At 37.9% G+C, this 18,257-nt stretch overlaps 1 protein-coding gene across 2 annotated transcripts in view; it reads right to left on the bottom strand.

Moving 5' to 3' along the window:
* Positions 1-18,257, bottom strand: part of LOC135720565 (cGMP-dependent protein kinase 1) — a 186,782-nt gene that overhangs the window by 118,575 nt on the left and 49,950 nt on the right. For both annotated transcript variants that reach the window (XM_065242768.1, XM_065242767.1), the window contains exon 3: positions 1,409-1,522. In XM_065242768.1, coding sequence (XP_065098840.1) covers positions 1,409-1,522 — 114 coding nt within the window. The remainder of the gene's footprint in view (positions 1-1,408; positions 1,523-18,257) is intronic.

Genomic DNA, 18,257 nt, shown 5'->3' with positions numbered 1-18,257 from the left:
GGTCACCACAAATAGATGTTTGCACATCGCGTTTATCACTACCTCTGTCTCACATGACAGTTTCTGTTCAAACACCCGCGTGGCGTCAGTCGACGGCGCTCCGCTGAGCCTCATTTAAGTTGCATTTAAGCATATATAATGCTGACGTGCTCATCGCGAATGTTCCGCCACAAACTGCAAGTCTGAAAAAAACTGTTATGGTGTCCTTGATTCTCAACCTGTGGATGTTTTTCATTGCTAAAAGGGAGTTTGGGAACTTAAAGCAGAGCACAGATGACAACATGTTTGCTCGAGACAGTGCAAGCTAGCACTAAGGTAAAGCTAATCTATTACATTATAGCAATGATGTTGGTAGTGACGATTCTCTCAGACCAATCAGTGTTTTCGCATCAAGTTTGGTATCAGCTCGGGTCGCTTGGAATCCCAACTGAGGTGGTACGAAAAAAAGTATTGGGTACCACGTACTGCACCTAATGGAAAAGCTCCCGAAAGTAAGCTGACCCGACCCAAACTAAACCAAACCATGGGGTAATATGCAATGGAAAAGCACCATTTGTGACCTGGTTTCACAGACAAGGATTAAGCATAATCCTACACTAAAATGCATGTTTGAGTTTAACTCAAAACAACTTGCCCTGCCATATGTTAAAAAATATCAGTGCCATTGTTTTGATGCACACCAGTAATGTTTTTATGTCACATTTATAAAAGCTACTTAAGTGTCCTAATTTACAGTAAACAAGGCCTAATCCTGACTTAATCTGAACCTTGTTTGTATATAAAAACAAATACTATGAAAGTCAATGGGTACTGTAAACTATATGCTTACCATTATTCATCAAAATATCTTCTTTGTGTTCAACAGAATAAAGAAACTCATACAGGTTCAGAACAACATGAGTTGTAATGCATTTGTATAATGTTGCTGGGATCAGGTCAAAGCAATGGTGCCTTAAAATGTGTCTTGCAAACAAAACGGTCCAGCAGCATGCGATTCATATTTAAAACGCATCAGGATAGTTTTGCTTCAGCGCGCTTAAAATGCATATAACTTTACAAATAGAAACAAGATTACTTGGTGACCTAACTTCAGACAGATGCAAGAGCGCAGCGTGTGTGTGTTTGTGTGTGCGTGCATGTGTGTGTGTTGTTTCCATGGTTACTCCCTCTGAGAATGACTGTTCTTAAGATATGGATGACAACACAGTCTATGAGTTTCCATGGCTACTTATTCTTGACTGTGGTTTGTCTTTGCACACATATGAAGAGAAAATGGCTTTCTATGTGTGCATTTTAATGCATGTCTATTTAATGTGCACTGTAAGTGATTGCACAAATAAGCATTATAAGTATGCATACCTCATATGCACATATGCAAACATGTGGGTGCATTTTTCTCCAGACTCACTCTTAACCGTTGCAGTCCTGGTGCAGTTGTAGAGGATGGCGAGCTCTCCGAACACCTTCCCTGGTCCCATTGTGCAGAGCTTCATGCCCTCCTTGGTCACCTCCACCTTACCATCTGAAAGCAATCAGATAGAAAATGCATGAGTCTATTGAAGACGCTCCGCTCATGGGAGCAAACATGACAGGCTGGGAATGCAGCCGTGCAGATGCTTGGATTGGACCGGGCCGAGGCTAATACGTTCAAATAAAAGTCTGGTTTCATTAAGCCAGCAGACGCGAAAGGGGTTGGGGGGTTGGTGTGATCTAAGAAACCTAGAAGCTCTGTAACATAATGGGCAGAGGGAGAAATAGGCCAGTGAAGGATGGAAATGGGAAGGGGATTGGTGAAATATTATGACAAACTATTAGGTAAGATGAGAGTACAACTATACTGAAAGGGTTCGAGTGATGTGATTTCCTTTGCATTAGCTTATCAGAAATTCAACAACAGTCTTGCGTGGCTTTGAAGTGGAGTATAAACCATCGGAATTATGACTTACAAGCACTTGAGCGACCATTCCGGTTGTATTCCCAGTGGAATTTTTTTTTTCATGTTGTATGTGACAATTTCTGTAATGAAATGAAAGCTAGTGACTCTTCACAGCTGTTTAATGCAAAGCAAGAAGTTTGGTTTGATGTTCAACATATTAATAAATAATTTAGGTTGTGTACTAGTGATGCAAGTGTGTTGTTAACTCTTTATTTATTTATTTATTTATTAGACTTCCGTATTTTGGTTCCAGTTTGAATGTGTGACACAGCAAAGTGACCTCTGAAGATTGACAGATACACGGAAACAAAAACTCAAATGTTATACAGCTGAGGTTACATTAAGTGTTCTCACCAAAGGAAAAATACCAGATTTTCATCTTCATACTCAGTATGCTGCTCTGCAGCTGTGTGATGCTATCAGCAAGGCTAATCCACACAGGCCACAAATACACTGACCCAGAATCAGTTGCTGTGGCTCTATATTCATGCCACCTGAGGCCCGTCTGATGAAACAAGACCTCAGGAGCCACTGGACCTTCAGAAGCTCTGACAGAATGAAACAACAAACATCTGCTTTAAATCCACTATCAGCAGCAGTCTGCTCAGGTAAGTATAAAATGATGCAACACGATGTGTTAAAATCACAAACACAACACCTGACAAACTTGAGTCCAAAGAAGTAACATTAATTATGATATGTATGTGCTTTTTAATAAATATTCAACAGGTATAATCTCACCCACTTCTTTTTTTTGTAAGTTTGTAGTCTCAGCCCAGGGACGGACTGGGGCTAAAAAACAGCCCTGGACTTTTTCCCAAATAGGCCCATCATCCGGCCATTCGCCCCAAGCCGTGCGCAACAGACACAAGGATGTCCTGATACTATGCCACAATACTGTCAGACTATTAGACAAGGATATTTAATATTTTGTCCATGTCATATTAAACTTTGATGTATAATAAGGCTGTGAATAATGAAAATAGCTAGGCCTTTTAATTTTGTCTTTACAGCTTTCACACCAGGTCTTTGCCAATTCCACAACACTAAACACAAATATGACAGACAAGGAAAAACTGCACTCTGATGGAAGACAGACAGAAAGTGCAAGCTAGGATTTTTTGGTTAAACTAATATTTGGTCAATTATTTAGCCCCCTTTCTTATTAGCACGTTTAGAGTGGTTGCAATGCATGCCTGATATTTACCCGTTTAATTCAATACCTTAGTCTTCATTGTAGCAGAAAATGTGAGCTCACTACAACCTCTCATATACAATAAAGTCAATGAAAGAAATGAAAACCAATGCAATACGATGAATGTCCACCCACAGAGTTTTTAAACGGGGTTGGATAAATATTTTTTGCTTTGATGTGTGTGATTTTGGTTAGATGACAGTTGTAGGTTACAGTTTGACAAGAGTTTACAGTTTGACAAAAGCAAAATGTTTTGTTTTATTGTGAATGTATACAAATATAAGCAAACACTTTGCAGTTTGAATTATGTCCCATATGAACAAAATGACAGAGTATGTATTGTTTTTATGTTTCCACTGTTCCATCGCGCCCGCGCCTCTCTCTCTCTCTCACACACACACGCGTGCATGCGCACACACTCACATCACGTCTTTCTCTAACACTAGTTGCGCATTACGTTAATTTTCACGCGAGTTTTATTTATTTTTATATCGTGTATATTATATTATAATGTCACGTGTCCTGCTAATACTGGCACTTAGCTCTTGCTGATGTGAAGTTAAGTCGGTCTGTCCCTCATCATGACCAGGCTGTGGATGCTCAGGCTCGCAAACATAGACGCTCGCGAATTCCGGGAATCCGTGGACCAATCACGGCTAGTAGGCCGACTCTTCTTCCTTGTTTTTTTACACGTAGCAGCATATAAGTGATCGTATTAGTGACTCTGCTGTTGGCTGTTCATATTGTGTTATTAGACTTTTTTTGCCATCGGCCGGGCGACGGCCCTCCGTTGAACGGCCGTTCTGGACTTTTTCAGAACGCACAGATTGCCAATCCATTCCGTCCCTGTCTCAGCCTCAGACGTTAGGCCCACAGAATGTTGGCTAAACTTCTGATGTCTATTGTACACTTAACTGGAAACCCTGTGGGAATGTCAAAGTCGTCTTCTGATTTGTTGAAAAAAAAAACGTAATTGTGGGCGGGGATTGGCCAAAAAAGCAACGCAAAACACCAGACTTTCAGTATTGAAGGTCAACGTGATGCCAAGAAAATAATGACAAGATTTTTGTGCAAACCTATTTCTTTCATCATCCATAACCTGACAGAATAAATAAACAATGACACAAGCAAACTAAAGCTCCAATCTGGAGAGGTCACAGTTTGTGACTTGATGTAGATTACATACAAATGAAAACCTTAGACTTCAGTCATGACTGAAAAGTTTCTTATGATCATTTAAATATTGAAAATTATTTTATGGACACAAATATACAGTCCCTCCAGTTTTCCACGATTCCATGATCTTGGGACACAGCGCAAAATCAACAAAATGTCACATTATTTTGAGATCCTACTAAATAATTGCAAAAATTAAAAAGGTCCCATAATTAACATTCAATCACAATCTCCTGAGGACATATCACTACATTATCTCTTTTTAATGCTAAAGCTTTTAATTGTAAGCTAGTATAATCCATTATTTTCATAATGCATAAGGTCATAATAATTCATTTTAATTTACTATTTTGAAGTCCTTATACAGTATAAGTGCACCTATTTAATTGCTAAAAACTTTATTTTGTTTACTTATAAAAGTATAATACAATGTGTTCACGTGGTTTATGGTTAAAAAAACACATTTCTACATACCGTATACATTTTTGTAGCTCCAGATTTCACTCTCTTCCTGAAACGCAGAAATTAAAAAAAGGTCTGTGTCTCTACAATGTGACGCTCCTTACCATGTTTGAAATATTCGCTCACAATGCAATGCTAACAGGAGTTAACTTACATGCTGTGAGTCAAAGTGGGAGGAATTTTGATAATGTTGGTCTTTTCTATGTCACCAATCCCAGGAAGTAAACTGTTGCCTACAATCCGTGTGTTTGTTGTAATCCAAGAAAAGAGATTTATTTGGAGATGATAACTTTGGGGTTTTTACATTTTGCATATCGTTAACATGTACTAATACACATTTACACACCAAAGGAAATGTAAATCGTGAATTGGACCATTGGTGCTCTTTTAGCAACTAAAAAAGCACAAATGTCAGTGCAGGTCAAAACTGCTCAAGGATGCAAAATCAGCCAAGACCCCTAAACCACTTTGTGACAGCTGTCTAAAAAACAAACAGTGTATCTGTATCTTAAAGGTACAATAAGTAGGATTTACCCCATCTAGTGGTGAAATTGTATTTTGAATTCAAACGAATAGTGCTCTCTAAGCGCCTCGCTTTTCCAAATGCGTGTTGCAACTACGGTAGCCGTTATGAACTCACTGATCTCCTTGTCTGTTCACGTGTTCTGAATGAAAATGCATTGTGGAAACGCGTTGGTAGACTAGTTTTTTGTCCCTCTCTGCCATTATCAGTATGGTGGAACGACATGGAAGCCTCCTTGGATTTACCCGTTCAATGTAAGTAAAGAGAAGAAATTCTAAGCTTACATAGAAAAGTCAGATCACTGGCAGAGGTCATTTGACACCAGCGAGGACATATTTATGAATAAAGACACTGATTTTGATTAATAAAACACTTAAAACCCTACTTGCTGTCTATTTAAAGTTGTATTTATTTTATCATATTTTCATTTTTAATATTCATTTAGTATCAGACAGGTATCCTAATTAGAGAGAAAAAACATCACAATTGTTTTGCACACATTTCTGGAAATTACCACCACAAATCAGTCATTTTGATTGCAAAAATCACAATTAAAATACGAAATTCTGGGGGGGGGTGAATTGTGCCAACATACAGTATAGGCCACAATAAATGGAAACTCCTTTAATACTGTTTAAAAAGCTGACAGAAAACATTCCTGCCAATTTTAGACAAAGGGTGACTACATTAGACATAGATTGATTTATTCTGAATTGCTTTTTATTTTTCTTAATCACAGCATATTTCCCATACTGAGCTTACATTTGTCATTGCATAGTTTTAATGAGTTTATTATTATCATGAGTGAGTGAGCGGGTTAACCTTTGAGTGGTAGTGTACTTTAGTAAGACAACAAACCTTTGAGATTAGAGAAGGTCTTAGTTTTGATCTAAGCATCTTGTGAAAGATGCTTCTCAGTCACCGCTATAACATTGGAGTTTCACCTCAGCAGCTGCCAACAATCATTTTAAAGATGTTGTATGCGATCAGAGGTCCAGTCAGACCATTAACTCAGCAGGGAACCGAGTCACTGGAGCTGTTAACTGTCTCCCGCTGACAGACGACATCTCCTTTAGTCAACTTTTGCACAAATGTTGTGATGTATTTGTGGTATTTGATGATCATTTTTGATTATCACAAGTGTTGATAATCAGGTCCAGACGAATTAACATCTGTTGTACAGGTATGTGTCAACTCGAAAGTCTCAGGAAGTACAACTCACAGGTTTGAAGTCCATTCTGACACAAGCCTTACAGTAATACATCAAAGTGGAGATAACAGTGCCACTGTCTCCTCGTAGGCGTTTTATTAGATTTCCATCAGGTTCTTGTGGTTTATCTTGACAGAGCAATATTAGGTATGGGACCAGGCACAAAAGATGCTTTCATCTGGAGCCGTGACTGTCAGTCTGTTTTTTAAGCAGGTCACACTGACTGTGTTGAAGTGCTGTGTGGCACGACTCTGTTATCAATGCCTGCATCTGCAACCAAGGGAAATAAACTGCTGTAACAAAGAAGCCAAATGTAGTAATATACGCTTGCAGACAAGGAGAAAACAGAGAGATGAAAAATCAATGTGCCAATGCAGAGGATGCTCGGTTTTAAATGCTCTGATCATGAAGTCCATACTTCTTAAGACAGATATATATACATTTGCGTCAGAGCTATGGCATACCGTCTAAACCTAGGTATTCATTCAAAGTGTTGGGGGTAACGCATTACAAGTAACGTGCATTACGTAATAATAATATTACTTTTCTGAAGTAATGAGTAAAGTAACACATTACTTTTTAAATGTACACATTAATATTTAAGTTACTTTTTTAGTTTAATTAATTTAATTTTTAAAAATTATGTACTGATTTAAACTGAACGTAGTAACATCATGCACTCTATGTGTACACACCTGTGTGGGAACAGTTTGAGTCAGAAATTGAGATGGCAGGCCAGAGCTCGACGTTTGTGTGATGTCTGAATGCAGAACTTTTCAGTCATAAAAACACCTGCAAGGCCTGAAAGAGATCAAGCCTCAGACAAGAAAAAGTAATGCAAAAGTAACTAACAGGTAACTTAAGCATTACTTTCCATGAAAAGTAACTAAGTAACGCAATTAGTTACTTTTTGGGAGTAATTTAATAATGTAATGCATTACTATTAAAAGTAACATTCCCCAACACTGTTCATTTATACTTCTGCGTCAGTTTTTGTGTCAACTTGAGTTGTTAAATATTGCTCTTCAACTTGGTCCATCTTTGTTTATACCATCGCAAGCTAATCACATCACTTGCTGTCCACGTAGCATTGACACGTTGTTGAATTTTTGGGGAGGTGCACATAAGGCTATGGGATTCTCATACTTTTTGGGGCCAGGGACCCCTTAAAGGGGAGGAACATTTCCAAGAACCTAATTAACAGTTACAGTGGCAGATAAAAGGTCGGCAAAAGCTGGGCTTGTCTAGGGTGACCCTACGTGCCATTCTTCCCGGACGGATTTGCCCTTTTTAATAATTCAGCACTAAAGTATAAATGGTGAGTAATTTGATATAACCTGTAACTGAACATATGGTATATCACAATATAATTATTGCAGCATATTTAAGATTTATTCATTCCTACTCCATCATTCCTAGTGAGTCAAATAAGAGCAAACAATATAATAAATGCATAGTTTTTATTCTACATTCTGAATAGATAAGTCATATAATAGCTGATTTAAATGCACCAATGAGCAAACATCAGTAAAACTGTATTACTTTATTTATTTGTTATGTGTAAATAATGTAAAGCATTTCTTTTACTGATTATCGTGTGGTGAAATCTACTGTGCTATAAAGGATCAAGCAAAATCTCTACTGGTACGGCCAGGCTCTCGAGTGTAAAATCCTCCTGTAAACAATGTGAGTCAGCATCCTTCTGGAAAGTTATGGGAAAGTGGTTTAGAAGCGTCTGAGATAAGCTCTGCTTTCTGAGAGCGACTCTTGCATTGGACTGACAAACGTGTGTGGAGGTCTATACATTTAAAGTGTTTATTAAAGGTGATTTTATTCATTACAGAGCAGAGTAAAGGGCTTTCAGAGTCTCATATATATATATAACTGTGATCTATTCTCAGAAGAAGAGACAGCGGGCTCAGATTTTTCTTCTCTCTTAAATGAGTCAGTGGAATTTGATTCGCTGTGTTAATGAATGCACTGTTGGATTCCAATTACTCTCACTTACTCCCTCTATCATTCCCTTAGCCGTACATCTCTAAATCAAGGACACTTCAGATGTGTGATCAATCCTCTAGTCCAGGGGTTTTCAAACTGTTTGTCAGCCGGACCCCTTGATCTACATTATATACATGAAGTACCCCCTGAAATCTTAAGTAAATATAATTACCGAATAGCACATTTGCATGTTTAAAGGGATAGTTCACCCAAAAATGCAAATTCTATTATCATTTACAAACTATCATTATGTTACAAACCTATATATGTCTTTGTTCTAATGAACACAAAGGAGGATATTTTGAGAAATATTTGTAACCAAACCGTTCATGGACCCCATTTACTTCCATAGTATTCCTTTTTCCTACTATGGAAGTGAATGAGATCCACAAATAGTTTGGTTACAAACATTTGTGAACAAAGAAATTTATACAAGTTTGTAACAACATGAGAGTGAGTAAATGATGACAGAATTTGCATTTTTGGGTGAACTATTATTTTAACTTCAAAAACATTTATTTTTCATACCTATTAAAGTTTCATCAGTGATATTTTAGATAGTTATTGTTATTATTACATGTTACTAGGATGGACATTTTTCAGTAATATAATAGTCGAATATTTGAGCTCATAAAAAACAATTATGACATAATTTTTTGAAGTTTTATTTTGTCAAAATATATTTATAATCTACAACACATAGATTGTATTTATAATCTACAACACATAAGTTAACTCTGTCCCCGCCAATGACGAGTTTTTCTGGCGCTCTATCCCAACATTAAAAAAACCAGAAGTAACCCCTTAGAGAGTTCAAACTCTGTGTATGTTTTGATCATTGCTCTAAGTCTTATCTCTAACAAAAGTCCCTCACCAAAATACAGTTATCTTAGCTTTTTGCTCAAAATGTGGTATTTTTGAAGAAACTTAGCAATATTTGAGAGGTGATAGAAAGAGAACAAATAAAGGTAAGATGAAACTTTTTTTGAAGCAGAGGGTTTGTTCTTTCATTTGATATATTGTATGTTCATATATTCTCATAGAAGAAAATTTTCTGTAAATCATTAAACTTTTGTGAAAATCATTAAAGGAACATGCCCAGATTTTGGGAAATTAGCTTATTCACCATATCCCCCAGAGTTAGATAAGTCCATACATACCTTTCTCATCTCCGTGCGTGCTGTAACTCTGTCTGACGCAGCCCCCGCTAGCTTAGCTTAGCACAAAGTCTGGAAGTGAATAGCTCCAGCTAGCAAACTGCTCCCAATAAGTGACAAAATAACGCGAACATTTTCCTATTTATGTGTTGTGACTTGTATAATCACACGGGATAATTATTCGGGAATAGGAATCATATGGCAAAAAAACAAAACACAAGCACTCACACCGACTTAAAGAGTAACTAAACCCTAAACCAACTTTTTTTAGTTAATGATCTGTAAGAATGATGCTTTATTAGTGCTGTTCATTGATTTTAGTAAGTTTTTTGACATTTGGATATAAAGTGTTTCAATACTACAATATATGGTGTAAAAACGTCTGAGTGCTGCCCTCTTCAGGTTGAACGGTGGCTACTGCAGTTGAATTTTCCTATTGGATGTTGGGTCCAAGAAATGACTCGTGACGTAAGCAGGTTCAAGCTCACCACGCCCTTGTTACGATCTCACCACACACTTAGTTCGTCCCCTCTATCTCCGTTGGGATCTGCCCACTTTTCTTGCATTTTTCAAATATTGCAGTGGGTGGAGTCAGGCTCTGACCAGGGGTTTAGTTACTCTTTAAAGTGGGTGCTCAACCCAAAAAATCATATAAGAAAAATATATATGTCAGCACACCAAAGTTCCAAAAAGTGTAAAGGTACCTATTATGCAAAATTCACTTTACAAGGTGATTTAACATAAATGTGCGTTGGCAGTGTATGAACACAACCACCCTACAATGAAAAAATCCACCCACTCCTCATTTTTAATTCCCATTAACATTTACATTTAGTCATTTAGCATACGCTTTTGTCCAACAAATGGAGGTAAACAATAGAAGCAATAAGAGCAACATAAGAACATCAATACGTAAGTGCACTAAAACTAGTCCCATCAAATCTAACACAGAATGCATATGGGTTGGTAATTTTTTTTGACAGAAGGTAAAGATAAAGATAGACAAAAAAAGAAAAAAAGATCGGTAAGTGAGGTGATGGCGGAAGAGATGGGTTTTTAAGCGATTCTTAAAGACTGCAGATCTTATCGCGACCGGTAAATCATTCTACAGATGAGGAACAGATCCAGAGAAGGTAAGCGATAGTGATTTTTTTCCATTTTTGGGATGGCACCACAAGCCGTCGCTCTGTGGCTGAGCACAGGGATCTAGAGGGTACATAAGTCTGTATAAGCAATTGAAGATAAGGGGAAGCTGACACAGCGGTCGTTTTAAAGTTCAGGGGCAGAACTTGATTTGATACAAGCTGCTATAGGAAGCCAGTGTAATCTGACAAAAAGAGGAGCGACGTGCACCCTCTTTGGCTCATTGAAGACCACTCTTGAAACAGAATTTGGGATCATCTGTAGGGGTTTGGTTGTGTAGGCAACATTGGTCTGTAAAACTAAGCTGATCATCAATGACCACTTCCAATTTTCTGGCTGTCCTGGAAAGCATAATGGTTGAAGAACATAGTTGAGAAGAATGATTGTGATAAATCTTAGGGTCATAGGCAGGGGTTAAATTGGGATTTGTTATGTGGGGGGGGGCTATGCGGGGAGGGGTACTTTGAGGGGGTAACATGTTTAATACTGATGATAGCAAAGCCACTGGTGTGTTTCAATGACATTCTGGACCTCTGATAGGATTTGATAAGTTTCAGCTTTAAAGCTGTGCCAGAGGTTGACCCAAAATTAATATTTTAAAAAGAGCTTCTGAATTTTAAATGATGCAAATCTATGAGTTTGACACCCTATATCCATTTGTTGCACATGCCATTATGCACAACTGATCAAACTTTAAAAGGAAGTTAAAAGAATCAATCTCCTTGAATAATTCTAGGCATAAGATAGGCTAAAAAGACTCAATTAAAAAGAAAAGGTACAACACACAGTACTGTATCATCAACATGTCTTATAAATTATCCATAGAAATTCCCTATACTGGTTAGCAGTTTAAACAATCATATAGTTAGGTTTGATTTGTGTAATTAAAATAAATTATTTTATTAAACTATGCCTATACAATGAGTTATATTCAGTGTTATCCAGTTAACATACTGTAATTAAATGAGTGACAAATACCTTAATCCTTTACACGTTTCTAGTCTTCTATTACGTTTTCTCGACGTGGGCACCATTCTTACCTCTCTCTCTCTCTCTCTCTCTCTCTCTCTCTCTCTCTCTCTCTCTCTCTCTCTCTCTCTCTCTCTCTCTCTCTCTCTCTCTCTCTCTCTCTCCGAAGACGCATTTAAAGGGAAAAGCCAGTGTTTTCCCGGCAATTGCGGTGTCCAATTCGCGTCATTTTCATCGCCCAGTGCGAGGACGCGCCTGGTTGAGTCTTTGCATTGACTTTGTATGTAATCTGCTCGCGCAAATCGTTGAACTTGCGTTGGTGAGTATGCCCCATAATGAATGAAAACGCATTATTTCCTTCACGTCAGTGCACACGCACCAGCTCAGCGAGTACACACGCACAAGCGCAGTGGGTACACTGGCAGGAGCAGAGCGCGACCTTCAGCCTATGTGCCGGGGCTTAGCCCCTGGACGGCCCCGGCCCAATTTAAACCCTGGTCATAGGGATGCGGGCATAAACATTGAATAATCAGGCTGAAACGGCAAGAAGAGTTGTGTGTCATCCTCATAGCAGTGGTAAGAGAAAAGCCACGTTTCCAAAATGACAGAACCCAGGGATGTCATGTATATAAAAAAGACCACTGGTCCAAGCACTGAGCCTTGGGGTATACCGGTATTGAGACGTTGGGGTTCGAAGAAGTCACCTCTCCAAGATAATCTAAAAGAACTACCTGAGATGTAAGACCTGAACCATAGTAGCACCGTTGCATGGGGATGTGGTGATTGACAGTGTTAAAAGTGGTAGGTAGATCCAGCAGGATCAGTACCGATGATTTGAAGGCTGCCCTTGCCTGCCTCAGGGCTTACAAAACATTAAAAGTGAAGCTTGGCTATAGTTTAACTGCTTTTAAGTAGTTTGTAGCTTATCTAACTACAGTTTTAAAGTAGCTGCCCCAACACTGCTGACAGTCCTGCATTACCATAGTTTGCAGTACCATGCCCTGAGCGAGTACGCTGTAGCTCTATCTCAATAGCGAGATACTATTGTATCAGACTGTATTCACAGGAATCAAATCAAATCAAATATTTTTGGTTAAAGTGCTCACTGACTGTCTGTGCTTTCTTAAATGCACATTATAAACGACTCAACTCATAGTGATTTTCGATTGATAAGGACTTTCTACTGATCACAGAGCCGTAGTACATGCACAAGCTGTGCATGAAACACAGAATCGGAGGCTTGCGTTTGAGAACCGATTTCAGACAGGTGTTTTTAATGGGTAACACGATGCATCGTCACAGCCCTAGTAAACACACAAAAATACAATGTTTTTGCGCCCACCCAAATAGGGGCATTTTGAACATGCTATGAAAAATAATCTGTGGGCTATTTTGAGCTCAAACTTCACAAACATGTTCTGGTCACACCTGAGACTTATATTACATCTTGTAAAATTGGCCATAATAGGTGCCCATAGGCTTTCACATATAGGCCTTTTCATCATTCCCAGACCTGACACTGTGACACACTATGTTGTGTGATTGTAGTGGACCTCCCTGTGTATGGGAGACCCCTGTGGCAGGTTTGATAGGCGACGTAAGAGTCCAACAGCATGAGCTCTCTGCTAAAGTGTTTCTGTGATGAAGAAGCATTGAGGAATAACTGCACTGATCCGTGGAAGAGCCTCTAATACTGTGATATATATACTCCGTGCTTCATTCCCCTATAGTGCATAACATATATACACAGGGCAGTACTGTACTTTAGCTATTCCAGTGTTTCTCTTATATGTGCGATTGACGCTCTCAGCACTAGTTTGTACGCAGCAGACAAAGCTCGCAGAGAGACATGAACCTGTGGATGGCCTCATAAAGATGAAACAACATTGCACCAAGGGTCTACTAAAAAGAAAGACGCAGTCATTTAAAAACCCGATCTCACAAAAACAAGAGATATTTTAAATGTGTCTGAAAGGTTATTACTTGCAGTCAGTGTTATGGTTCAGAGTGTCTGGATGTTTAGAAAGAGATTTAAAATGGAAGAAATTCATGAAAACCAATCAAGAAGAAAACATTATGGATGAATGAGAAAGCGTTTGCTCAATTTATGTAATTTTAACCGCTTCAAAAGCTGAAATTCATATCACGGAACAATAAGTTGATATACAGAACAGATGAGGTTGTAATAAAGTGTTAAGGGTTTGAGTTAAAAGAGCAGTTTAGTCAAGAATGAAAATTCTGTCATCATTTACTCAGTCTCATGTTGTACAAAATATGGTTATTAAACAGTCATCTGATCGTAGTTATTTGACATAAATCTCCAGACAGCAGATGAATCCGGGCAAGATCTACACCGGATCTGTGCAGATATGGCCCGGAGTCGTCTGCAGTCTGATAACCACAATGATTGAATGCCTCTATAAAACCAATGAGATGTAGGGTGTTGTGTCTGCAGCAGCCCTACAGCCACCAGTTTTACTCTGCACTTACTCTTGTAAATTAAAGTAATGCCATTCCCGTGTCTCAGGTTTAGTTTAGGACTCAGGACTTCATTGTCTTTTCTGTTGTGATCCCTTTATAGTGAATGTTTCTGTTATTTACGGAATTCACATTTCCGAAAGACATATTTTCTGTTGAATAAATTACTTATACTACATATAAAATAATCACAATTTTTTTTGACAATTTTATGATGAAGCAAAGAAAAAATATGTTACCCTGCTGGCAAAATGAGTCGGAATGTGCACCGTCTAATTTTGAGCTACTGTAGAGGCAAAAGGAAAGTATATAGTAATATTATACATTAAACATGCCACAGTGCTATAATACAAAACTCTTTTCTGAGTTTTCACACACACATGGATTAACAATACTTAAACATAAGGATTTTAATTTCAAGCCTGATTCTACATTTGGTTATCATCACTTCAGGAGTGCAGATGTGATCGAGCCAACACATCCGCTATTACTGCACATTGGTCAAAGCAGCTGCACTAGCTCAGCGTTTCTCAAAGTGTGGGGCGGGCCCCACTGGTGTGGAATAGGAACATTACAAGTGAGGCATGACAAAAGGGATGAAGTTTGGTCATTTTTGTGCCCATCTCTGTTAAAGCTGCAGTCGGCAAGATTTTTTTAATCATATTCACTGAAAGGGACACTATGCTCCGATAGAACAACATAAATTAGACTGTTTAAGAAAAAAAACGCACTTCTGTCCACAGTTGTTGGCAAAAATACAGCGCTCCCGGTTCATCTGGTCCAATCAGCACAGGGCTGTGTAAAATCTGCCTGTCAATCACAGCTTCTGCACACGCCACAGATCCAGAAAGTGACCGTGCCCGTAATAAAACTAGGATCAATATCGGACCGGCATTTGAAAGGTGGAGGGATCTACGAGATTTGAAAGGGTTCAAGCTGTTATGTAAGTAATCTAAGTATGCTTGCCTAAATTGGTTGGTTTAGGGGGTCAGATTCGTCGTTATCTTTGTTTGCATGTTCAGATGCAGGGATGATTGGCGGCTATGCAAGAAGCAATGCTACTCTAGTTTTTTTTTTTTTTTTACGAGATTTACTGTGTTAGCTACTGATAATGTGTACTAGCTCTGTTATATAAACAGTAGTTGATTACCATTTTGTTTGGGCAATTGGGGACAGGTAGGGCACAGAACCCTTCCTTACCTCCAAAGTGGGAAATGGCATAAAAATGAGAAACACTGCACAAGCTGATGCTGTGGATGAGTTATAACACAAATAAAGTAAGTTGTGTTTTATTTGTACAGATTGCAATGTAACTGTAAACAAAAATAATGCAAATATGAAACTTCACAAAGCTCTATACATATTTGTTTATATATGCACTTTACTTATTTGTATGTGTTTTTATAAATGTGTGTACTACTATCTTAAACTACTAGAGAGTTTACATTTCAAAGTACAGCTGTGTAATGACAATAAAGGTGTTATATTCAAATACATATATGATTATATTATACCAACCATTGCCTTTATGTTGTAATACAAAAAATTGCAAAGCAAAATATATTTTATATTAGGGATGGGCGATAAACCATAGGTGTAAAAGCTGCTAGAGATTTTGGACTATTGTCTCTATCGAGATCATTTAGAGCCCTTTGAAACTTCCTTTTTAAACTAAATTTAGGGGTGCACCGATAAATGTCGTATATCGACATTATATACTAATAATACATGGCCGATAACTATTCTGAATCGCACAGCCAATATTATTCATAGCTATTTCATGTACTACGGCTTTTGATCAGTAAATCCTTATCGATCTGAAATCACTGTTAGTTTGACTCGTTTATAACATGAAAAGGTTTGAAGAACAGCAATATAAATATATCTTTAAGTAATTTCCTGGAACTGAGTGTCATAGCTTCGTGTGTATGGTTCTTCATCTACAGCGCATATTAAGTTTCTGCATGAAGGCGCCCTCTGGCTTTTGGATGTAGCGGCATTTCACCCTAATTCATTGAGAAGCATAGCAAGCATCATCGGCCGATATATCGGTGCAGCCCTAACTAAATTCAAACTGTAAACTGTTGAGGTCCACTAAAGTCCACTATATGGAGAAAAATCCTGGAATGTTCTCATAAAAAAGTAAAGAAAAAACTTCTTGCCTGAACAAAGAAAGACATCAACATTTTGGATGACACTGGGGTAAGTAAACTATCTGGATTTCTTTTTAAAGAAAATGGAGTAAACCTTTAATCATTTTAACAGCGCTGGTTAAAGATCACTAGCTACCGGAGCAGCACTGAATGTTCTTAAGCCCCCTATTAATATTCAAAGCTCTAAAATACGCAATTAATTGCCATAATCACAATTATAAATTATAAATTATTATTTATTAAACAATTAATCATCAAACAAATTTTATAATTCTGACAGTCCTAGTTTAAAACCCTTAACAGTTAATGACATGTGGCATGGCCTATTTTTTATGGGATTTAATAGTATTTTGTGAAGTTTACAGAGCTTGTCCGGCACAGTTATTTTTCATATACTGTATATGGAAAAAGTGGACAAGTGGAATCTTTTGTTTATTTTAAATCATCTGTTGTGTTGCTGGGAAATAAATAACAGCATAACATCTGCAATAATAACAGCTTTCAGTAAGTAATGTTTTACTTTTATTTAGATTGCAGATTCCTTTGCTAACCACTCATGCAAGGTAACACAAACATGTAGATGTATTCTCTGTACCGGCTCATTATCTCAGACAGCGAGTCTGCATCTGCACCTGCTACAGCTGAACCCTGTTTGGTTTCAGTCCAGTGATGACCTGTAGCTGTGGCTGATGACAGATGTACAACTGACATCCAACTCCAACTCGTCCTCTACAGCTGATCCCAGCTTTTAATCACATGTGGCATCTGCAGACAGACAGTGAGTTAAACCGCCTCCACCATACTGCCTTACTGCTCACCATTACCATCACAGTTTACTCCTCATCCTCCAATTATAACACAGAGGAAATCTGCTGTTTCACTCTCAACTTGTTTCTCATTAAAATACACCATTAAATCTTTGGAAAACAAGGACTTCAGGCTGGTAACCCAATAACTGCATATGTTATATTAGAGATATTTGTGAAACAAACACAGATCAAATAAACAAGCCATATATTCAGAACCACTGATTTCTACAGAAAAACGTTCTGTACTGGTTGTTTTTGTCTTTATACAACAAAAACAATATTGCAGCATTGACTTTAGACGTTTGACCAGGTTTTAGTTGGTCAATAGCGCAGTCTGTTTTAGTTGCCTCAAAATAGCAACAATGCCCCTGAACACACTTGAGTACTCATGGCATTGTCAATCGATCACAAAAAAAATGTTTGTTTTTTGTGGTTATGGTGCCATTTGGACGTCTGGTTAGCATAACAAGTGCCTGTGGTAGTAAAGACTGGGTGCGTGTTTGATGACATGACTACGTACCATGCGTGATTAACTCTTTCACTGCCAGCATTTTTCATGATTTTCACAAGAGTTTAATGTCATCCAGAAAATGCTCCTTTTTAAATATATAAACATACAATATATGAAATAAAAGAACAGACCCTCTGCTTTCAAACCAAAAAATCCATTTCATCCTATACCTTCATGTGTTCTGTTTTTGGTGCAAATCCAGTTAAACTTTCTGTCCAGTACATTAGGCTACTTATTTTCAGTCTTGCATTTTGTGCAGATGCATGTTGTATAATACATTTATGTGGTATCAAGGCTTAATATTATGTAGAGTGCGTCATATAGAAAGCGCTTCAGTTTGTGTTTATCAACCATTTAGTTTTACTTCATCACGCAGCTTCCTGTTAAAGGTTTCTGTTAAAAAACATTTAATTCATTAATAATCTAGCATATGTCATGGCTTCTTCAAAATTAAGTTTTGAATGTTTTTAATAAAAATATTTTCATTTTTTACCATGACGCGTACGCTATGCCCAAGGGCGTAGGTTTGATTCTGGC

The sequence above is a fragment of the Paramisgurnus dabryanus genome, chromosome 1 (genome assembly GCF_030506205.2).
Source record: "Paramisgurnus dabryanus chromosome 1, PD_genome_1.1, whole genome shotgun sequence".
NCBI lineage: Eukaryota > Metazoa > Chordata > Actinopteri > Cypriniformes > Cobitidae > Paramisgurnus > Paramisgurnus dabryanus.
This window is presented reverse-complemented; position numbering and strand designations above follow the sequence as displayed.